The 27,193-nt window shown below is 53.7% G+C and overlaps 11 protein-coding genes across 11 annotated transcripts; 5 read left to right on the top strand and 6 right to left on the bottom strand.

The window, feature by feature from the left end:
- Positions 1-961: 961 nt before the first annotated feature.
- On the bottom strand, positions 962-2,921 carry A1O3_06585 (uncharacterized protein; the record flags this gene model as incomplete). Its single annotated transcript, XM_007736703.1, has 2 exons — positions 962-2,512; positions 2,625-2,921. The coding sequence occupies 2 exons, from the start codon at positions 2,919-2,921 to the stop codon at positions 962-964; spliced, it is 1,848 nt and encodes a 615-aa protein (XP_007734893.1).
- A 1,193-nt stretch (positions 2,922-4,114) lies between these two features.
- On the top strand, positions 4,115-5,712 carry A1O3_06584 (uncharacterized protein; the record flags this gene model as incomplete). Its single annotated transcript, XM_007736702.1, has 2 exons — positions 4,115-5,273; positions 5,372-5,712. The coding sequence occupies 2 exons, from the start codon at positions 4,115-4,117 to the stop codon at positions 5,710-5,712; spliced, it is 1,500 nt and encodes a 499-aa protein (XP_007734892.1).
- Positions 5,713-6,535: 823 nt separating this feature from the next.
- A1O3_06583 (uncharacterized protein) lies at positions 6,536-8,338 on the bottom strand (the record flags this gene model as incomplete). Its single annotated transcript, XM_007736701.1, has 1 exon — positions 6,536-8,338. The coding sequence occupies one exon, from the start codon at positions 8,336-8,338 to the stop codon at positions 6,536-6,538; it is 1,803 nt and encodes a 600-aa protein (XP_007734891.1).
- A 655-nt stretch (positions 8,339-8,993) lies between these two features.
- On the bottom strand, positions 8,994-9,732 carry A1O3_06582 (uncharacterized protein; the record flags this gene model as incomplete). Its single annotated transcript, XM_007736700.1, has 3 exons — positions 8,994-9,197; positions 9,443-9,549; positions 9,585-9,732. 3 exons carry the CDS (start codon positions 9,730-9,732, stop codon positions 8,994-8,996), a joined length of 459 nt encoding a protein of 152 aa, XP_007734890.1.
- Positions 9,733-10,558: 826 nt separating this feature from the next.
- A1O3_06581 (uncharacterized protein) lies at positions 10,559-11,503 on the top strand (the record flags this gene model as incomplete). The annotated part of the gene is made up of 1 exon (XM_007736699.1): positions 10,559-11,503. One exon carries the CDS (start codon positions 10,559-10,561, stop codon positions 11,501-11,503), a length of 945 nt encoding a protein of 314 aa, XP_007734889.1.
- Positions 11,504-12,164: 661 nt separating this feature from the next.
- On the bottom strand, positions 12,165-13,850 carry A1O3_06580 (uncharacterized protein; the record flags this gene model as incomplete). Its single annotated transcript, XM_007736698.1, has 1 exon — positions 12,165-13,850. The coding sequence occupies one exon, from the start codon at positions 13,848-13,850 to the stop codon at positions 12,165-12,167; it is 1,686 nt and encodes a 561-aa protein (XP_007734888.1).
- A 1,977-nt stretch (positions 13,851-15,827) lies between these two features.
- A1O3_06579 (uncharacterized protein) lies at positions 15,828-16,595 on the bottom strand (the record flags this gene model as incomplete). Its single annotated transcript, XM_007736697.1, has 4 exons — positions 15,828-15,898; positions 15,956-16,011; positions 16,177-16,210; positions 16,274-16,595. 4 exons carry the CDS (start codon positions 16,593-16,595, stop codon positions 15,828-15,830), a joined length of 483 nt encoding a protein of 160 aa, XP_007734887.1.
- Positions 16,596-17,863: 1,268 nt separating this feature from the next.
- A1O3_06578 (uncharacterized protein) lies at positions 17,864-18,676 on the top strand (the record flags this gene model as incomplete). The annotated part of the gene is made up of 1 exon (XM_007736696.1): positions 17,864-18,676. The coding sequence occupies one exon, from the start codon at positions 17,864-17,866 to the stop codon at positions 18,674-18,676; it is 813 nt and encodes a 270-aa protein (XP_007734886.1).
- A 962-nt stretch (positions 18,677-19,638) lies between these two features.
- A1O3_06577 (uncharacterized protein) lies at positions 19,639-21,552 on the bottom strand (the record flags this gene model as incomplete). Its single annotated transcript, XM_007736695.1, has 1 exon — positions 19,639-21,552. One exon carries the CDS (start codon positions 21,550-21,552, stop codon positions 19,639-19,641), a length of 1,914 nt encoding a protein of 637 aa, XP_007734885.1.
- A 694-nt stretch (positions 21,553-22,246) lies between these two features.
- Positions 22,247-23,236, top strand: A1O3_06576 (uncharacterized protein; the record flags this gene model as incomplete). The annotated part of the gene is made up of 1 exon (XM_007736694.1): positions 22,247-23,236. One exon carries the CDS (start codon positions 22,247-22,249, stop codon positions 23,234-23,236), a length of 990 nt encoding a protein of 329 aa, XP_007734884.1.
- A 2,541-nt stretch (positions 23,237-25,777) lies between these two features.
- A1O3_06575 (uncharacterized protein) lies at positions 25,778-26,891 on the top strand (the record flags this gene model as incomplete). The annotated part of the gene is made up of 2 exons (XM_007736693.1): positions 25,778-25,964; positions 26,017-26,891. The coding sequence occupies 2 exons, from the start codon at positions 25,778-25,780 to the stop codon at positions 26,889-26,891; spliced, it is 1,062 nt and encodes a 353-aa protein (XP_007734883.1).
- Between the last annotated feature and the right edge of the window lie 302 nt (positions 26,892-27,193).

The raw sequence follows: 27,193 nt of genomic DNA, 5'->3' as shown, positions 1-27,193 counted from the left end.
GCAAAGGTACCTACCTACCTACCTACCCCCTACCTACTTATCTAGGTAACGTACAGAGTACATACATGGTCCGCTGCCAAGAGAGCGAGACATACTACCAGATGAGGTGATCAATGGTCGTCGGCGGCGCATCAGAAACAGGACAGTGCTCCGTCCTTCGTCCTCCGTCCTCCGCTCCCCCTGAAGCTGGAGCCGGAGCCGGAGCTGCAGGTGCAGCTGGAGTGGGAGCCCCGCCAGACTAGACTCGAGTGAGGGAGGAGGGAGGAGGGAGGAGGGAGGACTTTTGCAACTTATCCATATGCTTCCGAGCGCGTCCGGACATAATGTGGTCTGAGTGGGTGAGTGACTACAGACGTTATGACAACTCTGTACGAGACATGTCGATAGTCTATCGATACAGAGTACAGTTCCAACGATAGTATTTAGTATTGAAGATTTAGTATTTAGTATTTAGTATTTGCTCACTGATCATTATCTATACAGCAGTAGACATAGGTCACAAACACTGTGACAAGTAGAACCCAGCCCTGCCCTGCCCTTTTGGGTCGGGGAGGGGGGTTGGAGTGTCGTGGAGAGCGGAGGACAAATATGGGAGACCGGAGACGAGCAGTTCCAGATTCCAGATTCTAGATTCCATACCCTAGAAAATGAACATGATGCTGGCTGATACATGATACACGCGTCCGAGACCAGACCAGACCAGACCAGACCAGGGACTGAATTGAATGGAAATGGACTGAACTGGCTCACAGTCAAGGGAACTGAACTAAGTCCTACTGGTCTGTAGCATCAAGAACAACACGGAAAAATGCTCTCCTCTCTGTCAAAGGTTGAAAGGTTCCATCTCTATCAAAGGGATATGGGGGGAGCGCAGGCGATATAGTGTATAGTATACACCAAGCAGCCTTCTGGTTAAAGAACAAGGCTGGGAATGCCTAGGTAAGTTTGACACTCTCCCAGTCTAGAATTCGTACCAAGACTCCAAATAACCCTTCAGATCGACCTGGCCATCGAGAGCCTCTTTCTTCAGATGCGCGGAGAAGTCGACGGCGTCCGGGTCATCAACCTCGTTGGCGCGGACATCGTTCTTGGTCCACCCGTTCCCAAAGAAGGCGAAGCGGTTCCCCGACTGGCTGCGGTAGGTGTATTCAAAGTCCTCCCAGCGCACGTTGCGGAGGACGCGGGCGTTGTGGGCCGCGCTGCCGGGCCAGACGGCGAGGATGCGACCACCGGGCACGCCGCCATTGTACCACGAGGAGCAGTTCTCGCTCAGCACGGTGCGCGGGAAGAACGACTCGACCACGGCGCGGTAGTCGTTGGTGGCGGCCTGGGAGGGCGAGATGGTGCGGATGCCGTCGCTGGCGGCCTTGCGCAGCACCTTGGCGATGTAGGTCAGCTGCGTCTCCACCGCGTACGGCAGGCTGCCCGACACGCCGCCGGAGTTGGGTCCCAGCACAAACAGGAGGTTGGGGAAGCCCGGCGCTGCCAGCCCCAGATAGCTGTCCGGGAAGCCGATCGCGCCAGTCGGCCGCCACGCCGCCTGCAGGTCGAAGCCGTCCTTGACGATGGGGAACGACGTGGTGAAGGCAATGTCGGCGCCCGTGCTGCAGATGACGGCGTCGACGTCGCGCTGTTGCCCGTCGACCGTTTGGATGCCCGTCCGGGTGAAGCGCTCGATGGGCGTCGTGATCACCTTCACGTTGGGCTGCCGCAGCGCCTCCAGATAGCCCGGCCCGGGCGTCGGTCGGCGACAGTAGGCCGGGAAGTCCGGTTTGACCTGGGCCAGGATGTCGGCGCGATCGCCCAGTCGCGCCGCCATGCCCTCCTCCCACCGTTTCTGCTCCGCCGCGTTCTTCTCCGAGCCCTTGAAGATGGTGCCGAGCCGAGAGAAGTATCGGTACTCAATGCGTTTCCGGTACGCCAGGTAACCTTCCGCGTCCGACGGGACTGCATCGCGGGCATCCAGGTCGGGCGGAGGCGCGTCTTTCGCCCCCAGCGCGCTCGTGATCCACGTCGGACTCCGCGCGTAGTGATCCAGTTGCTTGGCCACCTTCTGCAGCTGAGGCAGCACTTGGATGCCCGACGCGCCGTTGCCAATCACCGCGATGCTCTTGCCCGTCGGGTCGAAGTTCGGGTCCCAGTTAGAACTATGTCGCAGGTGGCCTTGGTACTCGGCGATGCCCGGGTAGTCGGGCAGGCGAGGCTGGCTGAAGACCCCGGTCGCGGTGACCAGGAAGTCGGCCTCCTCCACCCGTCGCACGCCGTCGGTGGTCAGTGTGATCAGCCATCTGGCCTTTTCCTCCGACCATTCGGCTCCTTCGACCGTGCTGCGGAACCGCACGTACTTCTCCACGTCGTACTTCTTGGCCACGGATTTCCAATAGGCCTTGATGTCGGCCCCGCGAGCAAAGTTGGCCTTCCACTGGTTGGACGGTGCAAAGCTGCTTTGGTAGACGTCTGACTGCACGTCGCAGCGGACGCCTGGGTAGATGTTGGTGTGCCATGTTCCGCCCTGGCATCATGGTCAGTATGCTATGCAGATCTAGGTCTGGGTCTGGGTCTGATTCTGGCTGTGGCTCTGCTCTGGCTCTGCTCTGTCTGGCTTGGGGCATGAGTCCACTCACAAGATCATCGTGTCGCTCATATATGACCAGATCGATACCTGGCACCTTTTCCGGCAGGAGGATTCCCGCCGTGATGCCCGAGATTCCGGCGCCTACCACGGCCACCTTTAAAGACGGGGTCTCGTCGATCGGGTGATCCTCCAGCACGAGAGGAGGGAAGATGGTTCTCAACGGGGCCTTGGGCGTATTTTTGGGGGCTTCGCTGGCATGGATGGGTGCCGTCACCACCGTCTCTCCAGGCCCAAGCCCGGAGATGGACGTTGGAATAACCTCCGGAACAGCCGAGGTGAGTGCCATGACCGGGGAGGTACCAGTACCAGGGGCAATGGGCAATGGATCAAAGACCAGGGGGTCAAGAGGGTAAGGGATCAGAGATCAGAGAGCAGTACTCCGTAATCGGTAATTAGTCAGTCTTCTTCACTCCAACAGAATCTCTCTTCTGTCTGTCAGGTCAGTGAAGATGAACGAAGCGAGTGAGCGACTGAGATAGACCACAATCACAACCACAACCACCACCGCCGTGAGGGCATCTCTCTGCATTGTTATTCATCGAGAGGGCGAGCACGCCTTATCCTTGTCCCTCGCGTCCTGTGGATTGACCCATCGCACGCCTTATCCTCCTCCCTCGCATACTGGCCCGTGGATTGACCCATCGCATACTGGCCCATAGCATACTGGCCCATACACACAATCTCGCCCCTGCGGCAACGGGGTTTGTATCAACTAGCACTAGTATTAGGATTTCGACTTTTGGTGGCGTGGGTCCTCACATCTAGTGCCACCTGTGCCACCTGTGCCATCCGTGTGCGTACAGAAACCAGAAACCAGAAAACCAAAAACCAAAAAACAGAGCATCGGTATAGCCCGGCGTGGTTAGCCTCAACCTCAGTGGTAGTGGTAAGGTAGTGGTAAGGTAGTGGTAGTGAGTGGTAGTGAGTGGTAGTGGTCCCGCCATCGTGGTGGAGCCCTCGACGACTTCCACCGTATCCTCCTTGGGCTGTATTGCGCCTTAGAAGCCCACTATCACAGCATTTCACTAATGCCAGAGCCGAGGCACCACGCCAGAGGTAAGGAAGCTATGGCTATCATGGCTATTAGGCAAGCAACCACACTCCCAAAAAGGAGAAGGGAGACGGGAGACGGGAGACAGGAGACATGCATACTATATCTCTCGGCAAGCCACGTGGGTGGCAGGGCAGTGGTATGGAATATTGGGGCCAAAGGAGTAGGAGTTCGGATCCCAGTGCCATGCCATACCAGATATTCTGCTAGTAGTGTCTTGCCCCCAGTCTCTCACCTCCCTCACTCTGGCGCAGGTTTGAGAGGAATAGGAATCAAAATCAAAATCAGAATCAGAATCAAAATCAGGAGGCCAACGTCGATTCTAGCTGAAGATCGGTTGGGCTTATTGCTTAAGAATACCCATCAGCAAGCCCACAACGCACAGAGACAGAGGTAAGGTACGGTACACAGCTTGAGCCTCGTGCAACATGACCACCACCACCACGGTCAACGGGAGCAACCCCGAACCCACGCCCAAACCCAAACAGCTCATCCTCAATGCCTTCGTCATGAACACGCCCGGCCATCTGAGCCCCGGCCTGTGGACGCACCCTCGAAACAAGACGGCCGACCACACCAAGCTGAAATTCTGGACCGACCTGGCCCAACTCTTAGACAACGCCGGCTTCCACGCTCTGTTTGTCGCCGATGTGCTGGGCGGGTACGACGTGTACAAAGGGCCTCAAAACATCGACCCGGCTCTGGCCTCAGGAGCTCAATTTCCCGTCACCGACCCTCTCTTCACCGTCCCGTCCATGGCGGCCGTGACCAAGAACCTCGCGTTTGGAATCACGGCGAGCACCACCTACGACCAGCCCTACACCCACGCCCGTCGCTTCTCGACCGTCGACCATTTGGCCGAAGGCCGCGTCGCCTGGAACATTGTCACCTCTCACCTCGACTCGGCCGCCCGGAATCTCGGTCTGGACGCGCAGATCGAACACGACGAGCGCTATCGAATCGCCGACGAATTCATGGATGTCGTGTACAAGCTCTGGGAAGGAAGTTTCCAAGACAGCGCAGTCGTGAGGGATGTTGAGAAGGGTATCTACATCGCCCCGGGCACCGTACGCCAGATCCACCATCGAGGAAAGTACTATAAGAGCGTGCCCGGCCCGCATCTGGTCGACCCGTCGCCGCAAAGAACTCCCTTCCTCTTCCAGGCCGGCATTTCGAAATCCGGACGCGAATTCGGAGCCAAGCACGCCGAGGCCATCTTTGTCGGAGGCACCAAGCCAGAGATAGTCAGGCAGTCGGTCGACGCCATCCGCACGCTGGCCAAAGAAAAGTTTGGCCGGGATCCCCGCTCCATCAAGATCTTGTCTGCCATCACCCTGGTTGTCGCCGAGACGGATGAGGCTGCCCAGCGAAAGCACGACGAGCTCCTGTCCTATGGCAACAAGGAAGGGGCGTTGGCCTTGCTCGGTGGCTGGACGGGTCTGGATCTCTCCAAGTATGGCGACGACGACGATCTCGCTACCGTCGAAGACTCCAAGCTTCAGGGACTCGTTGCTCTGTGGTCCAAGACCGCCGCTCCGGGCACGAAATGGAACAAGGCCCAAATCGTCGATTTCATCATCATGGGAGGTACTGAGTTTCCCCTTCTCATACCCGCTTTTCTCTCCCTTGCTCCCTCCCTCTCGTTCTTTTATATTCAGAACAGAAAGCTAACCATCGTCACGCAGGGATGGGTGCCAAGATCGTCGGCGGTCCCAAGACAGTGGCGGATGAGTTGGAGCGTTGGGCCGAGGTGGCCGACCTGGACGGATACAATATAGCCCACGTCACGAATCCCGGCTCCTTTGAAGACATAATTGAGTTCCTTCTTCCGGAACTCCAGAAACGTGGTCTATTCCGCACCAAAGTCGAGAAGGAGGGCGCCACTGCAAGAGAAGCATATCTGGGACACGGGCCCTGGCTCCGTGATGACCACTACGGGAAGAAATTCCGCTGGCACGCTGGCAAGGAGCCTCCCTCATATGACTCGCCAGAGTTTGGTCAGTACACCCCTCTGTCACCAGAGTAGGAGAGGACATGCATGAGTTTGTATCATAGCATTCACCGAGCTAGAGGTTGTGCACGACTCCCAGAGTGTGAGTGATTGTAACGCGGATGTTGACTCTCGGGCAAAAAGTAGATCATGCCATCAGTATAGTGTTCAATAACAACTCCATTGACTTAGACCTAGTAGATCCTTGCAAGCGAGTCGACTTGGCTGTTTCCATATGTCGGTGTTCGCTTAGACTACCGGACTGTCTCAACCATCTAGGAATACCAGGAGTCGCGGTGGTACCGGTCATGGAGACGACTTCCGTCCGATACGCACCTCGTATATCCGACAAGGTTGAACGCTCTGTCAAATCCTCATCGAGGGAGGCGGCATTTTGGATAGCGAAGAGCAAGTCTATTTCGTAGGAAGGCAAGGCCGAAGGCAAGCGCGGCGTGTTTCTGTAAACCGGCACAGCGCCCTGGCCGTGGATTGACCACCCTGGTAACGGGGAATTGGTACGGGGAATTGGGCGGTGCTGGCTGGGAATCCGGAACACGACAAGACTGTCCACATGGGTAATCTCATCTTTGCATCGCATCTGTTACGCTTCTCAGCTGTCTTCCGGGAATATCTCGATTTTTCTTTAGGGGGACAGGTCGTCGGTATGGAGTGGCTACCGCCAATCATGTACGGGAAGGAGAAACCTGCCACAGCAATGGAATTGACAGAGTCGAAAGAGGGTTTGCTGCCACGTAAAAGGTGAGCCTTCGACGGGATTTCATAAGCTCATAGCTCATAACTCATAATTTGTGGCCCATAGACCATCGTTCATCGTTCATCGTTCGTCATTCATTAATCATTAATCTTCATCCAACTCCTCAACGACCCGGTCCTCGCGGAACAGGCCGACAGCAGGCGTATATGCTGGGGTGGTAGAAGCAAGCAATTGACTCCTTCTTGCAGCTGGTGTTGCTGGAATCATGCGCTCTTCCCGCCCTTCTTCCTCCCCCTGTCCTTGCGCGGCTGCTCTGCTCCATTTCTGTAGGAATACAAGAGCACGTTTCTTTGCATTTCGTTGCAAGACAACTTCGGCGTCCTCCTCTAGCCTCTGAAACCTGAAAGCGGCATTCCTCCAGTTTCTCAATGTCGCCAACGCGTGACTTGCCGTTCTCGTAGCACGGTATGCATCCGCCTTTTTCTGATTCTCGAGGATTTGCCGGGTTGGAACAAGCCAATTCGAGCCGAAAATCTGCAAACGCTCAACAAGTTTCTTCGTGAAAAACAAGTCCGCTTGGCGATTTGCTTCTTGTTGTTGTGTCGGTCTGTTGTACATTGTGACAATTGCACCGTGTGCCATTCGCTTGACATTATCCGCATCCTTTCGCGCTCGGAATTCCTCAGCTGTCATATCCATTTCTCGGATGCGTGCTGTCTTTTCCCGCCACAAATTAAGCGCAGCTCGTGCGATATTCACCTTGACTTTCCTCCTCATGACCTTGTATGCCTCGGCATACTTTTCTTCTTTGCTCTTCCTAGCAAACACTTTCCACTTGCGCACATACTTGACAGCGAGGAGCTGTCGACGAGCTTGTTGCCCTCGTTTTTGTTCCAGTACAAGTCCGGTTTTCTCGCGCCATTTTTGAAGCGCATGCTTGCTTGCAAAATATTCCGCAGCGGCATCTGCTCGTCTTTCGTTGAGCTGGATTTGTTGCAGCTGTGCCAACCACTTGTTGAATATCCGCCGCACGAGGTTGCCCTGGTAGACGACGACAGCCTGTGTTTCTTCATGATGGATTTGGGCACTCTTGGCCACCATCATTCCGAGGGTGTTTCGAACCACTTGACGATCCCGAAAGCCATCTGCAGCAGCTTCCATCTCGCGCAGTTGTCTGGTCTTCTCTCGCCATATCCCCAGCACCTTATAGAGTGACCTCTCGTCTCCGACTCGGGTAAAAAGTCGTTCGCGAGCAGCTAGCGTCCATTGTCTAAGTGCAAATGATGCATCTTGTCGCGCTCGAAACTCTTGCCCAGCCTTCTCCATCTCTTGGATCTCTGCGACAGTATTGTGCCAGTGAGTCAGGGTCTTTCTTGCCAGGGTCCGTACATAAAAATGGTCGGCGAAGTTATTCATTACTGGATCCTCATAATCTAAATATGCCTCCCTCTTGAGATGTAGCTTCTGTCGCCACTGTTCGAGCGCTTGAGACGCCAATTTTCGATTGTCGAGGGCCACGGCCTGTTGCCAGAGGGCATCGTTTTCGTCAAGCAGGTCGGAAGAGTCTAGCCTTTCCGGCACGACAGACGGTCCGCCAATGGATAATGGTTGCTCTGCCGCATCATAATCTGTTCCGCCGTCTGTGGTGGTTCCATCGGTCGTCAGGACGATATGCGCCTCTTGTAAGGCGTCGAGGAATTTCTCGTTCAAGGGTATGTCGGCATCGATTTGGAGGAGATCAAGTAGCCACCGCAGGCAAGGGTCATCTGGGTGCGGAGTGTGCCGGTCTTCAGAGCAAATCGCATTGTACTCTCTCTCAATCGCGGCTGGGGTGAAGTCAACGAGGTCTTCTTGGAGTCGGAAAAGGACTCGATGTAACCGGTCGATGTCCTTGGGCGGAAAGCCCCTAATCTCGTTTGCAAAATCTGCCTGCTGCTCAGGCGTCATGGTAATAGTGTTTGCCGTCTCCCATCTCCCATCATATTGTTCTTGTGCTCTTTGGTCAAGAGTGCACCGCCCTTGGAACAGTGGCAGTGGTTTAACCGCATTCCCGTCGCGTCGCGTTCTGTCTTGGCGCAGAACACGAACTCACGTGGCCATTTTCCAGGGACAAGCGACAAGCACGACGTTCGCCAACAGATCCTGCAACAATATCCAATATCTCTTTCTTCTGGAGTGATCTAGGCATCATACTTTCCCGTGGGAATTATGGACTTGGGCTCTGAAGGGCAGTATGGCCGAGTTCACAAAGATCTTGTGGACATCTATTATTCGTGTCATATACTCCCTAAAGAGAAAGAGAGTGTGCTATGGAGCTAATAGGTAATAGGTACGGGCTCGAGTGCTAATGCTTTATAGCACTGATGCAGCTGATGCCGTGCGTCGTTGAGCTCGATCCCATCCTGGCCGGGTAAACGTGTTGAATCTTCAGTCATGAATCCTGCTTGCATCACCAGCAACACCTGATGGATATACGTTCCCAAGATCTAGAGGTGCTTTTGATACCGGTGCGTTTGGCGATTTATGAATGACGACGTCGGGCCTCCATCATTAGGAGAAACTCATGGCCGTCGACCAACTCTCCAAGAGGCCAGTCTCGCTCTTATCGGACCCGTGCCAGAGCCTTGAGCGGTTCGGTATGGTCAACAAAAAACTTGGTATCAGCAGACGAAACGACACCACTCGTATCTTCAGAATTGATGCTGCCGCGGAGCTTTGCCTCTTTAACGTAGCTGAATTGGCGATGCTTCCATAACCGCTTCTGCATTATCGCGAATAAAGCTGACGGCCACGGTGTTAATACCGCCTATCGAAAATCAGCATGTAAGTGACAAACTCGTGGCGTAGTATATTCCTACTTCCAAATCCTTTTGCGGCGGCTAAGCAGGCAGCAGGATGAGAACTGATAATCCCGTAGATAGAGTCGTCCTCTTACCTTAGGTAATTTAATAGACCGGCTGCAAGTCCACGTTCCCGAAACTAGCTATGAACAACCAGCTGGGTGACCCAACACACGGTCTTGTCCTTGTAGCTCCAACGGCAGGCAAATACATTTCCAACCAGGCGACCGTCGACGAGAACTCGGACATAGGAACAAGAAGCGCCAGCAGGTAGGTATTGGATTCGAAGCCGGGTCTTGGTCAGCTTCACCCGACTCCCTACCAGTGTGTTAGTGGATTCGAAGTAGACCAACCCAACTTGCCTATTTTTAGAGTGTTCGTCGAGTTGGTTGGATCTTGTCCCCAGATTCCGTAGTTGTCAGTCAACAGCTTTGCCGCGTCATCCAACATGGTGTCAGTGAGCTCGTGGCCCTCGAATTTCTCAAAGAGTTGCTTCGCCATGTCTCGGGGGCGGTATGAGTCCTCCAACTAAGGTACTACGTAGGTAGTAGGTAGTGAGTTCCATCACATCAGCAAGAGGTTGATACGGAGCCTGGGGGTTCCGGCTGGGGGACGACTAGAGTTTGCAATGATAGACGCGTGTGCTTGGCGATTACGGAAGATATCGTCTCTCGATCAATAATGACTCCCATGACTAAAAGTGTTGGATGGAGGATGGAGGATGGAGGATTGAGGCTCGGAGCCTGGTTCTCTCCACATCGGCACCAGCAGAGGCCGGGGGCCGGGGTCGGGGAAGATCGCCACCATCGCTGATTGATGAATTGGTCAGCTTGACTTGTCTGGCTCTCCTCTCCTCTCTCCTCTCTCCTCTCCCCTCTCCCTTCAGGCTTCCACATCAGCTGGAAATGCCGACCCCGACGCGCGAGCGGATGACTAACCCTTGCTCCTCGTACACACCTCGACATCTAGACAGCGGGGAGCCACTTACCTCATTCTCTCAGATTGCTTGGGAAGCGATACCTCATAGGTAGGTACCTACACTACAGGCTCCCCTCTAGCTCTAGAAAGACGTTCCCTGCTAGAGGGGAGGGAAAAGGTATATAAAGAACAGTAAATTCGCTCCAGCTGAAATCCATATCCTCCCTTCGTATCCAGATTCAAGTTCACTTCCATTGAAATCCAAATCCAATTCCACGGCTTCTTCGCTCACAGATATCATATTATCATCATCAACAATCTGATCATCACTGATCACTCATACTCAATTACTTTTAAATCGTCAATCGTCAAGACGGCTTCGGCTTCGGCATTGAGAAATACTTCCAAAATGACTGCAAAGATCATCACCGTCTTCGGTGCCACGGGCAATCAGGGTGGCAGCACTGTGTCGGCTATATTGAACAACCCCAGCCTATCATCCAAGTACAAGATCCGCGCCATCACCCGCGACCCATCCAAGCCGGCGGCTCAGGCACTGGCATCCCGAGGCGCGGAGCTAGCCAAGGCCGATCTCAACGACATTGCCAGCGTCAAAGCCGCCATCGCCGGTTCGTACGGTGTCTTCGCCGTCACCAACTACTGGGAGACGACGTCCAAGAGCGGAGAAACGCAACAGGGCAAAAACATTGTCGACGCGTGCAAGGAACAAGGGGTCCAACACCTCGTCTGGTCGTCTCTGCCGAACGTCACCCAGTTGACGCACGGCCAGCTGTCCAAGGTGGAACATTTCGACTCCAAGGCCGAAGTGGCCGAGTACGCGGAACGGGTCAAGGGAGACATGATCGTCTCGTACTTCATGCCTGGCTACTTCATGTCCAACTTGACCGGCCAGATCGGCCGGGACCCGGATTCGGGTACGGTCAGCTTGAGCCTGCCCTGGGACCCGACCACCACCTGGGTGCCTGTGATCGACATCCAGAAAGACACGGGCCTGTTCACCGCGGGCCTCTTCGAGGCCGCTTCAAAGGCCAACGGTGTCTCTGTCCAGGGCGTGAGCGAATGGCTTCACCCGCGCCAGATCACTGATACCTTGTCCGAAGTCACGGGTAAAGACGTTGTGTTCGTCCAGCAGCCCGCCAGCGTCGAGTCCGCCGCCTCCCTGGGGAACAGGATTGCCGAGGAGTTGACCCAGAACATGATCTTGATCCGCGACTACAGCTACTTTGGCAAGGGCGCCGAGAAGGACCAGGCCGAGAGTGATCAGTTTCTAGTCGCTGGCGCCAAGAAGAATACCTGGAAGCAATTCGCCGAGACCGCGCAGTGGAAATGGTAGGTGGTTGTGGGGTGATTCCTGTCCAAGGACGGCATGCGCGCGTCAGTCTGGAGGGATGGACAGATGATGAGGAGGAGAGGAGGAATGGACAGATAATGAGGAGGAGAGAAAAGGGTGGAGGGATGGACAGATAAGGAGGAGAGAAAAGGGATTGAGGCCTTCTGCTACCAAAATACAAGTAATAAGCATAGGTGTCCAATCAGAGATAACAAAATGACCTTTGGTGAACTCCCGTTTCTGGCAGATTGAAAGGTAACAAACAGAGATCGAAAGGTTCCTCGTTTTCTATGAAATGGGGCCTGGGGAGACCTCTAACTACCTCATGTGACTAAATGACATATGTATATGATGAGGCTGAAGCTGGGGACTGCTCCTGAGGTTGAACAATAGGCTAAGGAGCAGCCCCTCAGGCCTCTAGCCTGCCGTAACCATCCTCCGCCGGCACCCGAGACGTGCGAATGCTGGCACTCTCTTCATCTTACCCGTAGCTGTTGAGAAGTCTTCATCTCTCGTAATCGCGGATACCAACCCTTACCGCATACGCTGTCCGCCGGTCACCGGCAGATCCAACAACAACAGCGCACGCCACGGCACTCAGCACAGTATATTCAAAGACTTAGGCCAGGGCTCAGGATCACGTTTCACCTCCGTGACCAAGCATCTACTCTCCATTCGCAATCCACTCGGCGACCCTCTCGGCAATGGCATACACGGTGGCTTGGATGTGACAGGCGAGAGGAACTGGAATCACACTGCCATCGACCACTCTCAATCCTTTCGCGCCATGCACCCGACAATGGCTGTCCACGACCTTACCTATTGAACAAGTACCCATCGGATGGTCGAGACTATAGCCAAAATCCCGAATCCTCTTGTCGATCTCTTCATCCGTCGTATCTCTCGTGATCGCCGCATAACCTTCTGGAGTGACCTCGTGAGAGATAAAGGATTGCCCCGTCTCGGTCTCAAGATAGACAGACGTCGCTTTTCGTAAGGCTTCGCGGGAAATGTATCGATCGGTCTCTGTTGCGTTGAAGTTTGTATCGATGATGGGAGGATCCTCAGAGTTGGCAGATCGGATGGTCACGGATCCTTTGGACGTGGTGGTCAAACAGACGGCAATCGAACTGGCATGGCTTCCATCCATGGCGGCATCGATACCGGTCAGTCTCGGTCCCATGGGCGCATACAAGGTGACGATTTCCATATGCGAGGCGTCCGGACGGAGCAGAAATTCTCGGTCTGCAGCATCCTTTATTAACGGCTCCAGGTTGCCGGGTTCGTCCAAGGGGCCAAATAGGATGAAGTCCAGCGGCCAGCCAGCGAAATAGGATGGGTCGTTGAACAAGGGGGATCCGATGGCTAGCCCTTTTTCAGGGTGCTTAAGCTTCCACGTTATTCCGACCGCCAGATGATCCACAAGGTTTTGACCGACCTCGCCATTAGGCACGACGGTTGGAATCTCGTGCTTCTGCAGGACCGTAGGGTCTCCGATTCCTGAGAGCATCAAGACTTGTGGGCTATGGTAGACACCGGCACTCAGGATGACCTCCTTGTTTGCACCGAAGTGTTCCCCACCCACAAGGTCGACTCCAGTTGCGACAGGCTCTCCTCCTGCAGAATGGTCAAACGTGATGCGCGACACGACACTGAAATCACGGATCTCGACGCGAGACAGATCCAGGGCCTGGCTCGGTAGTTGACGCTGGCCTTTGACCCAGAGCTCGACCATCTCCGTCAAGCCGTTCTGATTTCCGTTATTCCCATCCGGGTTGTACTTGACCCCGGCCTCTTCCCATGCCCTCTGGATGGTTTCACGCAGGGGATAATGACGACTTGGATGATTGGCTTTCATCGGCACGACCTTCAGGGTTCCGTCGTAGCCGTGATGGATTTCGTCTCTCTCCGTCTCCGCTATGGGCTCTCCTTGCCCATCGACGACTTGTTCCGTCTTGCGGAAGAACGGCAGTAGCTTGTCGTATGACCAGGCATCGTCACCCACCAGTTTCGCCCAGTAGTCATAGTCGACCTTTGGCCCTCGCGTCCAGGCACTGCCATTGATGGCTCCGCTGCCACTCAAAGCCTTGCCGACGCTGACCTGGGCTGCGCGTCTGTTGAGGTGCGGGTTTGCTTCCACGTCCAAAATATATGCATGCTCTGATTCACGGGCGAGATGGTATCCGGTGGACGAGAGGATATAGTCGGCTTTTGATGGGTCGGTGCCGGCTTCTAGGACGAGGATCTGCTTGGTTTCACTGCGTGGGAGGAGCTTGGAGAGCCGCGACGCAAGCGTTAAGCCGGCGACACCCCCACCTATGATGATGTAGTCGTATGAAGAGGAGGACATGTTGGCGTATTTCGTGGCAGGTGAGGATTCAAGGTCGACCGGCGGATATGAGACACCGCGTTGGGGAGCAGGAAGCGAGAGAGAGCACACTCAGTGCAGAATTAGCTTGATCAGCACACACAAGAGTGATGGAACGTCTAAGGAGTCTTTTGTTGTGTCGATACGGCAACAACGCTGAAACAGTGCACTCGTAGTAGTAATGTACTGCTGGTTTACCCTTATGTCGAGACACTATCCAGTGACTGGTAAGTGACTGGCATCGAGCGTTAAGGCACGTTCAATGACTCTATCTCCGACTCTTTTCTGGGTTTCCGCTCGTAACGTACGTCTTGGATATCTCGGGGGCCCCGCTGGATCGAGAAGATGGTCGTGTCTGTACGTGTCTGTAGCGGTCTCTCGGTCAGGACTCTGACAAGGCAGGAGGTAGTCCGTGTATGGGGCTTCTCACTCACCTCTGTCCGGTTTGTTTGGTTCGCTCGATCGTGTCTGTACTGTCCAATACCGGGAGTGGTGAGAGTCGGGGACGGGACTCAGAAACGACCCCATTGCCGCCATTTATAACATTCCCGGAGGAAGAGCAAAGAGGAAGATCTCGGACGTTGCTGACATGACATGCAGGCCAGTTAGTGGTCCCTCATTGTCTCTGCCAATTCGGGTCTTCTCGTCCTCCCTACCATTCACACCCTGCTCTTCGATCTGCGGCCACTCTCAAAGCCATTCACGCCCCATGTCATTTTGATGCCAATGCGCAACTAAGGGAGTAGTACGGCGTAGGATGGAGGGAAGGTGGTTCAGCAGCTAGCAGCTAGCAGTTAGTCCGACTGCTCACTGTACGGGTATCCACAGTGTACATACACATCTGTCTTCCGGTACCACACCATTGGCAACTTGACACGAAGTCGAGGGATATGCGAGCGGGCTACTCGTATAGAGAGATCAGTTGTGACAGATGCCCTACCAGGCCCGTGATATGGCCAGCTAACCACGACTGCGTAAGTTTGTCCGGTGTGCCAGTGGATCGGCTTCAAGGTGTTCATATGTCACAACATAGCAACACTACCTGGGAAGTTGTTGGTACCCATATGGAGTCATGATACCCAGAGAATCAAGAGTGCTTGCGTGGACCAATGGCGCCACGACACGCGAGCTACAACCACAAATCACGGGTGGAGCAGAGCATGCACAAGTTGAAAGGTTATCGCGAACGGGAAACGGAATCATTCCTTCCTTTGATGGGGGCTATCACACCAGAATCCAAAGATTGGGTGTATCAAGATCTAGATGATGCAAGGCAACCCGACCGTGAGATGTCTGGCTACCGTCATCCACCTGCCGCGGGAACAGTGTAAGCAGGCTCACAGCAACGCCGGCCGAACAGACTGCACCATATTTTCCATATCAGAGCCGTTGGCTGTATACATGCATTGAATGGAAGCAATACGAGCTTTGGCGTGGCCTAGGATGGGCGAGTTGCTCCAAGTCCGCTGTCGCACGCCAGTGGGCTTAACCACTTCAAGTCAGTGTTCTCCTTGGCTCCAAGGTGTAAGGTGTGACCAGCGGCTGAGCCGACCTTCCCTTCCCAGGTCTGAACAAATATTGGGAGACACCTGAAAGAGTCAGTGTGTCCCATCGGCTCAAAGATAGGTAGTAGTAACATTGAGCTTCTGGACGAATCCGAGCATGATTGCAAATGTGCTGCCTGAGATTGTTCCTCTTGCTAGGTTGACGGGACCTGCCCACAACAAATCATGGTCCAAGAACGCCTGACAGAAATCTGCAGAGAATATCTCATAAAGTGGTTGCCGATGATACTCTTATCCCGGAAACATCATTAACGCGATAAAGCCGCCCGATGCGATCTAAACGTGTAGTTTCCCCAAGTCTCAGCCGCACTGCATACAGCCTGACTTCTTCGTGTTGAAGTTCAGACACCTGGCACATCACAATCAGTTGGTTCTGAAAGTCTCGGTTATCTTGTCAAAATCTCAGCTTACCCGCCGCCTGTCGCTCTCCAAAGGCAACATCCTTCACGGGACTCGTAATTGAGACTGTTGAGAGATCAGATTAGCTCTTGTTTCAGAGTTGACAGTCCACAGCCGACAAACTTCGTGTCGGGCCGGAGAGCTTGTCAATAGCCACAATCGCAAGGGTCGGACTTGAACTGCACGCAGGTGTTCAGTGAAGAGGCATCTGGGTAACCTCCAACTGAGTACAATAGATTGCAACGACCAGCATTGTAGGGCACTGCAATAGTTCTCTGCCCAACCACGGTTTACAAAGGTCGATGAAAAAGACCTCATTGCTCGCCATCATAGGGAATACCCACCATCCGTTTGCGTTGTCGCCATAAACCAGGCAACCTGGAGCACGGTCAGTCTGCCTGGTAAATCTGCAAAGCGGCAGGCCTGTGGAATCTTATTGACCTTCTGAATGATCTCCATAGACCATACACCCTGTTGCGCCGTCGCCAAATGTACAGCAACCGTCTTCCGTCTTCCTCTTATTGTCGGGATCGCTCTGTCCCGTCGGAGATTGCTGTTCAATCTGGAGCTGCTGGACTTGTGGTTGTGGTTGTGACTGTGACCGCGACTGCGCCTGGCTGTCTCCTTGTGGGTAAAGGCGGTCATTGCTGTTAGCAGAGGAGGAGGATCGGACAGATGCTTCATAGGGCGGAGGAGGTTCCATGCGGGGGAAGCTCGTCGAGACTTCTCTCGTAGGAGGGTGGGCAGTATTGAGTTTGCCCATGTTTCCTGATATCTGGTCCTAGATACGTGAAGAAACTGCGTCTTCTGTCTTTCGCAGGGAGAAATTGAGGTAAAATATAAACACTAAGGTCAGCAAAACACTCGCATCACAAGGCTGTAAAGCGAGAGTGACATATAAATATGTTACATCACTTTCGATCGAATGGAAGGCATGGAGGCTCGCATTATAGGCTGGAGATACGAATACGACAAGATGATTGGCCTCTTTGGTGTCTGCCTGAGAGTCGAGGGGCCATTGAGCCACTTAGCTGTGCTTCGGCTAGACGGCTGTGGCTGAAGCGTTATTCTGCAGCCTGATTTTTCTGGGGTTCGACACTGAAGGCGCCTACCATACCCGTACGGAGTACCGTGCTCGGGAAGGACTCCGTACAGATAAATCGTTCGAATAACTGGGCAAACTGAGGAGGTAGAGAGTGACGAGGAGAAAATAGCAAAATGCATGCGTTGACACCACCAAGGCTTAGGGGCTCACTGGCGATAGGCCAGGTTTAGGTATGGTGGGTTAGTAACAGCAACATGCATTGACAGACAGCAGGTAAAATTGCGTGGTGCTCAGAGACAGGTGATGTCTGCGGAAAAGGAGCCTCTCAGGTGACAAGCCTCTCAGGTGACAAGCTCAGTACTGTCCTTACAGCCTCCAGGGTATCGTAGGTGTCGCCCCTTTCCGAGGGCGCAGCCTGGGCGCAATTTCTTATCGATAATGTAAAATTGACCCCCGGCATCTCGTGATTCTAGCAACGTCGAAGGTGTGCACAGGCCAAACCCAAAAAGGCCCTGAGAGGCGAGTGGGTTGACCGAGCCCGTCAGTCCTCTTTCCATTCGTCTCTTGCGCTGTCCGCCCCCTGATCGCTCGCCTACAACCTATAACACAGGCTCTGGCCAGGCTTAGGGCCAGTGGACCGCCGATCCAGAGACACCAGCGAGCCGCAGCTGAGCAGGTTCTTGGTCACTGAAAAACACCCTCCTCTCCCTCCAACAACAACTTCTCGAACTATTTCATAACCTATTGCACATCCATCAACCCTCGACTCGATCGCATCCTCCCCCCCTCGGCATCCTGTTGCAGCGGCAACTCGCACTCGTTTATAAGTTCTCTATTTGTCCCTTCGGGCGACCCCTGTCCAGTTGCCCTCTTTCCTCGTCCATCGCGACACCTTTTTTGCCACTCCACGCGTCTTTTCACCAATCACGCGGACCATCCTCGAATAACCACTCTCGAATCTCCGGCATCGCCTTGAAACCGCCAGAATGGGCCTTAATCACCACTACCGCTCGGTCTCAGCAAACGATGAATCCTTTCCCCTCGCGGAGAAGGAGGGGCCGGTGAAATCGGGATGGGGCAAGCAGTCAATCCTGCTTTCGCTTGCGACGGGGACACTCTTTGTTGCCGTGATTGCAGCTGTGCTGGCTACAATCTCATCTGCCGTGGTCTCGTATAAGTCCGGGACCACTCCGGCCGCCACTGCCACCGCCGGTGCCGATGCCGTCCTAGCCACGTCCACGAAGACATCGACCAGTGCACTCCCAACCGTTGTCTTGGATGGTACCAATACCGGTACGGAGACCGATGCGATCCCCTCTGCCGACACAATCCAAAACTGTGGATATTCAGCAGATGAAGCTCGCGCGAAAGGTTGTGTCTTTGACGTGATGATGCAACTCTGGACGCCCGCAGCTTGCTTCGACGAAGTTCTCTCAAACCGCTTCCTGGATGTGGGTAACTGGACGTGGTATGTTGATTCCTCAGCGACAACAAGTTATACCTTGGAAGAGATGAGAAAGGGCGAACACGATGCGGTTTACGTGGCTCAAGACTACCACGTAACCCACTGTATCTACGCCTGGGAGAAACTGGTTCGTGCCATGAGAAATCAAGAACCTCTTATTATGGAGTTGATTTCCTACGACCACGTCATCCATTGTCGACACAAGACACTCCAGCGAGCTGATGGCGGTTCTACGATCCGCGGTGTCCGTGCCCCGACTGGTTATACGCAATGTGCCCCTTACGACACCTGGAAGTATCATCTTCCTGCCAACGAGCACTCCTCTACCGACTAATTGCGCCTCGATGTCAATTCACCTTGTATGTCCTGGAATATGTTGGGACGTCGACTTGGATAGGTTTCAATCGACCGACGTGGACCTCATTGTTGTTTCCTGAGCCTCCGTGGTTCCCATAGGACTCACTACCTGGACCTTGGTTTATTACCCCTTCTAGGACAAGCAGAAATGTCTTGAATATTGGGGTCCCATGAGCAACCATATGACCATGACGGACAAAACATCCTCCAGTCTGATAAGGCAATCGTGGGCTGTTGGTTGAGTCTGATAAGAATCCGACACAAGATGGCTTCATTCTCTCATCTTGTGTATATAGTAGGGTTGAGGGTGGTTTATTGGGCATAAATGGTGTCAGTCTTTGAAGGGGAGGTGGAGTTAAAATGGAGGAGGGGTTGAATATATGTCATGCTTCGATACTGATATTGCACTCCTTATGATACACCAATCAATACATAATCTGTTTGTCTTAATCTGTTTGTCTTTCTTTCAGATAAAATATATACCCAGGAGATCTCTGTCGAAACGTTCATCCAGGGCTCAAGCATTGACAGATATAAACTGTGGCGTGTTGTGGCAACTTGAGTGAGCACTACACTGCAGTGGACCGGATGACTCCTACCGTACGGAGTACAGAGTACATATAATGACCCGGGCAGGTCGTTTCAGATTTTACACATGCCTACTGATAGGTACCTAAGCATTTGAGGCTGTACACAATCACATAGTAGCGGCCAAAGGAAAGGGGACCGAGAAGGCAACACTAGCAATTCCTGCTCGCCTAGCACATACCTTAGCCTCAGCCTCGTACGGATACACTGGCTTCTCGGTTGTTTGCCGTGCCAATTATACATTCCCTGCCACAAGAGAAGGCTGTGAATGCGCCTAAGTTTGACAGTTAGCTGGTAGTAGAGGAGCTTTTCTCACATGCGCCTAAATATTTAGCTCTTTGCTGGTCCGATTCAAGAGAGATCCAAGATCCAACTACCGCCAGCACCAGCACCAGCACTAGCACCAGTTCCTCCTGCAGTCAAATTCAGTCCGCCCATCCCCTTTGCTAGCGCCTCGCTCGGCCTCGCACCTATCCACACAGGTTCACTTCGATCCAAACCCTCTTGAACATCCCAACAAAGGACACCCACACTGTAAATCACTCGACCGTGCAAATAGCGTTCGCGCACGCCCCTTTCGAACCCCTTTTCGTACCAGATCCCGCCGCCGTTCGTGATGCCCGTGTCGCCTCCAGCCTCGGTTGAGGCCGCTGTGGACGAGTTGGTCGCAACGACACCCGCGACCACCTGTGCAATGTCTTCAGGCCGGTCGGGAGGAAGCTGGACTGACATGCGTCCACCAGATTGGGCGATGGCACACGGCACCATGATATTGGTCGCCACGGCGTTGATCCGTACGCCGTCTCTCTGGGGATCGGGATCTATTGTGGTACGTAAACTGCGTACTAGACCTAGAATGGAGTGTTGGGTGGCCTGGTAGATAGGTAGGAGAGGTGTATCTTTGAAAGCCGCGATACTGGTGATGAATGTGAGACTCCGGTCGTCTTTTCCCGGCTCGGATGCCGTCGAATCAGGCTGTGGTGTGGAGTAAGGGTTCACGATTGACTTCTTCGCTTTCGTTCTGGGTGAGTATTTGAGATATGCTAGAGCAATTCGCGCAAAACGAATGCTGGCCGTCATGACGTCGCCTAACCCAGTTGGCTCCGTTTCGACCTCGGAGTAAGCCATCCGGGCGGTCTTGTTGAAGCCCTTACGGTCCTCGAACCAACCCTTCTCGCCCTCCCCAACAGTGCATGTTTGGCCCCCGTCGTCACCGACGCCGAAAATGGCATGGTCCACACGGCCGTACATGGTGATGGCGAGTTTGAACAATTCCAAAATGTCAGAATACTTGGTCATATCGCATTTGTTGAAGTGTACAATGTGAGGAGGCCCCAGACTGCAGATCAGTTTGCGGGCTTGGTCGCTGTTGGTGTCGCCAAATATGACGCGGCATCCTGCAGAGTGAAATTGGCGGACCAGAGACTTTCCAGTCTGGCTGGCTCCATTCGTGAGGACCACAACTTTGCCATGAAAAGCCTCTTTTGGAAGAGGTGGAGGTGTGAAGCGGCATGGATTAGATGCAGCAGCTTGGGCGGTAGATGAAGAAATGGACTTCTTAGGCCGGTGCGTGGTAAAGGGGTTCACGGGAGTACCAGCCGACGTGGCTGTTTTGGGTGATAATGGAGAAGGAACGGTGGTAGAAGGAGGTGGAGGCGATTGAACTGGTGTAGATGGAGAGGCGACGGCGGAAATAGTAGGAGCTGGCCCAGGAGAGTTTGACCGAGTTGATGGCTGAGTTGATGCCACTGCACTGATGGTGACCGCACCGGTGGAGTTGCCATTGGGTAGAGGTGGTTGAGATACACGTTTTTTCTTCTTGGGCCCAGGCATCTCTTGCTTGGGTGGCTCCATGGTTGATAGCGGTGGTTGTTCCGTTTGTTTGGTGGGATTGAGGTCGACTTCTAGTTCAAAAGTATGAGGAGTCTTGGTAATCGTCTTTCTTCGACGAGTTGGCTTGACCGGCTCCTCGGTGCCATTGCTCACATCGGGGACGTTCAGATGTTGAGTAGCTGGTGGACGTGATTGGGACCTTTCTTCTGTGTCTGTGGTTGGCGGGATAACGCTAACACTTTGGTCAGGAGAGGTGGTGTCAGAGCTCTTGGAGGCTTTGGATGCCTGGGGAGAGAGAAGTTCGCCGTCGGCGGCAGGAAACGCCTCGTTGACCCAGGGATTAGGAGAGACAGATTCGGATGATTGAGCAGCGGTGTCGAGGTCATCGCCGCTAGAGCTAGCTTTGGGCTTCTTGCGAAGAGTATCCTTCATGATTGCGAGAGAGCTATCGAACCGGCTTCGGGCTCATGTTCGGCGAAAGGGAAATGTCAACCTGGTTGGTCTTGGGAGCTTGCCGGTGGGGTTTCAGGCTCAAGTTGCGGGTTCCTTAGGTCGATCACGATGGCACGCAGTTGGACTGGAAGGTGGCGCAGGCAATGTTCGAAGTTGGTGGGCAGGACAGCAGTGGAGGTGCTGTGAGCATTGAGTACTCCGTAAATGCAGATGCTCTGCTTGGAGACGGTATAAGGAAACCCACAGGACAGTAACTGGCGACGAGGAGGAATCAGGGATGATGTTGCCTGTGCCTGACCCTTTCCCATCGGATCGGGGATTGATTCACTGCCTACTGTACGCATGATTAGAGGAGGCTAATAAAGGGCCTTTCATTTGTTCGCTCGCTTATCACGGCTGCAGGCTGCAGGCTGCCGACGGCTAAGGCACTCCGTCCGTACTCCTACAGTACGTAAGGTAAAGTACATACTCCGTACACATCAGCACAACTTCGGTACCTCGACAGACATGATATCCGTACCTAGGACCTACCGGTAGGTACAGAGTATGTACAGACAGTATCCGTACTCAGTACTAAGCCGCCCGCTCCGTTCCCCCGCTCCGTCCCCCCTGGCACGATCCGGCGCACCTTGCACACCTTGCGCACCTGGAAAACAACACCAATACCGTCACCATGACTCCCATACCTGAAGCCTCATCACTCTCTCACCGTCCAACCTACACGACCGACCAGCTGGCCGCCTATGTTGCCTGCATCGCCCCAGATCCAACCTACACCCTTGCTACCTTGGAAGCCGAGATCCAAGCCGACCCGCTGACCGCATTGGCAAGTCTCCAAATCCGCCAACTGGGCTTCAATCCTTGGGGCAATGTCGCTCTACACTATTCCTGGCATCGCACCATCACGCTCGATCCCGAGGCCCTCTTTCACAAGATCGTCGAGAGGAAGCTCGGTGGCTACTGCATGGAGAACAATGCCTTCTTCGCCACCGTCTTGAGATCCCTGGGCTATCAATCATACGTGACTGGTGCCAGAGTCAGTCATGGCCCACAGGGGAAGCCCCCCGAAGGGTTTGCCGGCTGGGAGCATGAAGTTATCCTGGTTACCATTAACAACCAGAAATACCTAGTTGATGTAGGCTTTGGCTCTCAATCGGCCGTCCGTCCCCTTCCGCTGATCAAGGGTTCCGATGCGGTGTACAAATCTGTCCCTGGTGCAGAGGTTCGTCTTGTCTATCGTCCGATCGCGCCAAATACCGACTCTTCACAATTCCTCTGGGTGCTCGAAACCCGCAACACCACCAATCCAGCCTGGGCGGGTGGCTTTTGCTTCTCTGAACTGGAATGGTTGCCAGCAGATTTCGAAATCATCAACTATCGCACCAGCCAAGATCCCCGGAGTTGGTTCACTCACCGTTTGGTCCTGGTCAAGACTTTGGTAGACGACGAAACCCGCACTAAACCCTTGGGTACTGTCATTTTGTCCGGCAACGTGATAGAGAGACGACTCGGTGAGGCGGCAAAGGAAGTGGTCGTCGAGGCGAAAACTGAACACGAAAGAATAATAGCTCTTAAGACCTGGTTTGGTATAGCGCTCCTGCCCGAGGAAGAGAGGGGCATCGCAGGAAGGGCAACAGAGATCTGCTCGCCATTTGCCCTGTAGAAATGTACGATGGAGCTAAACATTCTGGTTAGAAGGCCAAAAATGTCACATTGGATCAGGCGACTTCTAACATCTCAAACATGGCACTTTGGTGTACTATCTATCGACCTGTAGAGAGTCTAAACCTGCATGTAGGGCCCCTGAAGATTCTTGCTTGACTGCGGTCTTGATGTCTGGGCTGGCCGCCCGAGCGCCTTGCATTTTGCTGCGGGTCTCAGGACTTCCTGAGGATTCGGCCAAAGAGTGACCATCAATAGCGTCTTCGGTTGCAGAAGAACGAAGTGTCGAGGTATCATCGTGAGTACGGAAAGGTGGGCATCATGTGCGGCATGTACTGTAGGCTCTCGGTTGACGGGAGGCCGACATGGCCGACTGGTATTGGTAGGGCCGATCCCAAGGGGCTCAGACACACCGACACAGTATGTATGCCTTGCGTTGTAAACCTAGTCACTCCCATATTTGAGGCCAGGGTCGCGGCACGCTGCTGGAGAAGATTTTGGAGGGTTACGTTGAGAACTGCAACCCGTTCCTCTGCTACGCTTACCTTAGCTCACAAGGCAAAGCATGTAGGATATCAGCAAACTTTTCGGCAAGAGCGGCACCTGGCAATATACGTAACATCGTCTGAAGTAGTACATGATGTCAAAACCGCAATTGATATTGTAGCGATATTGAGTCTCGTGAAAAAGATTTAGGATATGATAGGATGACGTCAAAAATGGCCGGTACTCTATTTTTAGGTGGCGGAGAGTTGCCGCTCTAACGTTATGCCAGACGGGCATCACGAGGCAGACCCTTAATTTGGCCTCCATTCTCTCCTCCGTAATGGAAATATTCTCGAAGGTTGCCCCGGACCATACCAAAGTCATGATGCCGACAACCGTTTTCGACGTGCCATGAAGTTGCCAATGGAGTGCGAGCCTTGGCCGGTGGATGATCGACGATCACACGAGAAGCAGAGATTTCCGTGATGACAGCATGATATAATTAGCATATTCAAGCTGGGCACCGAGTCGACAGACGGTAGGAGGTAGGGTGTCTCTCCGCAACAAGAAGAGAAGGTAAAATGAAAGTGGCGGCAAGCAATCGATCTCAGTTTGTAGAATTCTACAGTACGCACCCAGTACGGAGTACCAGTATCCGTATTATCTGAGGTACGAAGGATCTGAGTGTAATTTCTGTTGCCAAGGCAAGGCTCATTCCCTACATGCATCACTGAGGGTCCAATTTGGGCTGTGTCGCCGGGTACATGGCCGAGGCTGAGAGGTTGTCAGTCATCCTGGAGATCATCCTGCTACCACATTATTACATGTAATAGTACGGGGTACGGATTAGGTAGGTACCTAGTACTTACTGTGCTTACCGCCAGGACAGATGACCGCAGCAGGAGGCTAAGCTTTCTTGCCGTGAACCTAAGTGGTGAAACGTGGGTGGCGAGCTCTATTCCAGAGTTTCCCGAGGGATCCTTGCGTTATCATTGCTCAGTTCGGTTCCGTGTTGCACGGCAATACGGCAGACAAGGCCTGGGTTGTCGGGGCCAGCACCAACGGTAGTGAGCGGATGTGCCGCACAGTGTGCATCAGAATTGGTAGAGGAACGAATCATGGCCAAGCCCAGGGCAGAATGATTAACATGATTAACATGAGTTGGACCGTGGAGTGGAGAGAGAGATGGAGAGATGGCACAGCCCCCCGGAGAAAGCATACAGGGATGCCCCAAGCTGATTTGTTGAAGACTAGAATATTCAATGAACGATCACGAGGCAAACTGCGTTCTGCACGCATTCGAATACGAGAGGCAATACTCCGTTCGGATAGTAGATAGTAGCTAACAACGCAGGGTCTGTTCGGCTGGAGAAGAATGGTCCAGTTATGATCAGCGGGGGAGAGTGTGGTAGAGCCTTAGCCTTAGGCCTTGAGCCCTTAGAAGGTGCCCGCCTAGGTGGGAGGTGCTAGGTGCTAGGTGCTAGGTGCCAGGTGCCAGGTGCAGGCGGTGGCATGCCCCATGTTCCAGAAATAACATGGGTATGGCTACTGTTGGTAAGGCAGCTCAGCACCCTGCCAGTAGAATTCGGGCCTCCTCAAACCTTCAAGTTAGCCTTAACCTATGCCCCTAAGCCCTCTCCACCGCCAATCACCACGCCGCCTCCCCGCTGCCGGTCTGATTGACCCTCTGGCCGTCCATGCCTGCGCCTACCGTCCCATCGTCCCATCGTCCCATCTGACGGCTCGACCTTCGCCTCACTCCACCAAGTCGATAACACATATATCTCTCCATGACATCTTTGATCTTGTAGTCCACCCTTCTCCATCTCATCCCTTGTCTCTCTATTTTACGGTGCGATATATCTCCCTATCTGCCGCATTCAGTCTCGAGCCGAAACAAACAACCCCTCTCCTCCGGTTTCAGTTTCAGCTGCTCAACAGTCACCCTCACTGCGCCCTCAACGTTGTTGTTGTTGTTGTTGTCGCACAGCAACACTGCCTTTCCGCCATCCTGTCGTCCACACGCGACTTGCTCCCTTCATCCAAGATATCAACAATGGACTCTCCTCGAAACTCGGGTCTCGACAACGGCAAAGCACCCACCCCGCCCGTCGGTTTCCGCCCTCAAAATGGCGGCGTCATCAAAGTGCAGCCACCGCGGCGCGAAGATTTGCAGCCATCATACGCTCAAATCCTCCAAGGCGACACTGATGTAGAAACCCACGGCTGGTACGGGTCAATGAGTATGTTACAACCGCGGACTTGACTGCTCCTCATCACTGACATTCAACGCAGTCAACTCTCTCGGCAGCTGCATTGGTTTCATGGGTGCCATCCCTTGCTGTATCATCTGCCCCAATCCCTACAAACCAGTGTCGCAAGGCAATGTGGGCTTGGTCACCAAGTTCGGTCGTTTCTACCGCGCGGTCGATCCCGGTCTGGTCAAGATCAACCCTCTTTCGGAACGCCTCATTCAGGTTGATGTCAAAATTCAGATTGTCGAAGTGCCGCGTCAAGTGTGTATGACAAAGGACAATGTCACCCTCAATCTGACCTCGGTCATCTATTATCACATCACATCTCCTCATAAGGCGGCATTTGGTATTTCCAACATCCGTCAGGCATTGGTGGAGCGTACTCAAACCACACTGCGCCACGTCGTGGGTGCCCGTGTTCTCCAAGATGTCATTGAGCGTCGTGAAGAGATTGCCCAATCCATTGGAGAGATTATCGAGGACGTGGCCTCAGGCTGGGGTGTTCAGGTCGAGTCCATGTTGATCAAAGACATCATCTTCAGCAACGACTTGCAAGACTCCCTGTCCATGGCCGCTCAGTCCAAGCGGATTGGTGAATCCAAGGTTATTGCGGCTCGCGCCGAAGTTGAGTCTGCCAAACTCATGAGACAGGCCGCCGATATCTTGAGCTCAGCGCCTGCCATGCAAATCCGATATCTCGAAGCCATGCAGGCGATGGCCAAGACGGCCAACAGCAAGGTCATTTTCCTTCCTGCCACCAACCAGACAATGCCTACCAACATGGCCGACTTGATGCAACAGCAACACACGGGGGGTGAAGGCAGCTCGAAGCACAACCCGGGCAATGCCTTCCACGTGGACAGCAATGATGGATTCCAGCAGGCGATGAATGCAAGAGTCATCGAGAACATCTGAACGCCTCGACCGAGGGCGAGACGTGGGTAATAGTCTGAGTCGGGGGCATTGTGGACGAGGCCACCAAGGGCTCTCACCAGGTATGGCTACGCTACGCGCACGATTGGTTTTGGATTGGGAAACTGGATTTGTTGTTGCGGAGATACCCCCTTTATGAGTATCCAGGCATTCGCTTGATGCGTGTACTATCAATACTTCTCTTACCGCTCTGGCTTTGGCAGTATTCACTGCAAAAGCTGATTGGATTCGATAGCCCGAATGAGGCATTTGTGCATTGAGGCTCGACTCATTCTTTAAGCTTG

The sequence above is a fragment of the Capronia epimyces genome, assembly GCF_000585565.1.
Source record: "Capronia epimyces CBS 606.96 chromosome Unknown aczIQ-supercont1.5, whole genome shotgun sequence".
Taxonomy (NCBI): domain Eukaryota; kingdom Fungi; phylum Ascomycota; class Eurotiomycetes; order Chaetothyriales; family Herpotrichiellaceae; genus Capronia; species Capronia epimyces.
The sequence above is the reverse complement of the archived record's forward strand: the minus strand, read 5'-3'. Positions and strand labels throughout refer to the sequence as shown.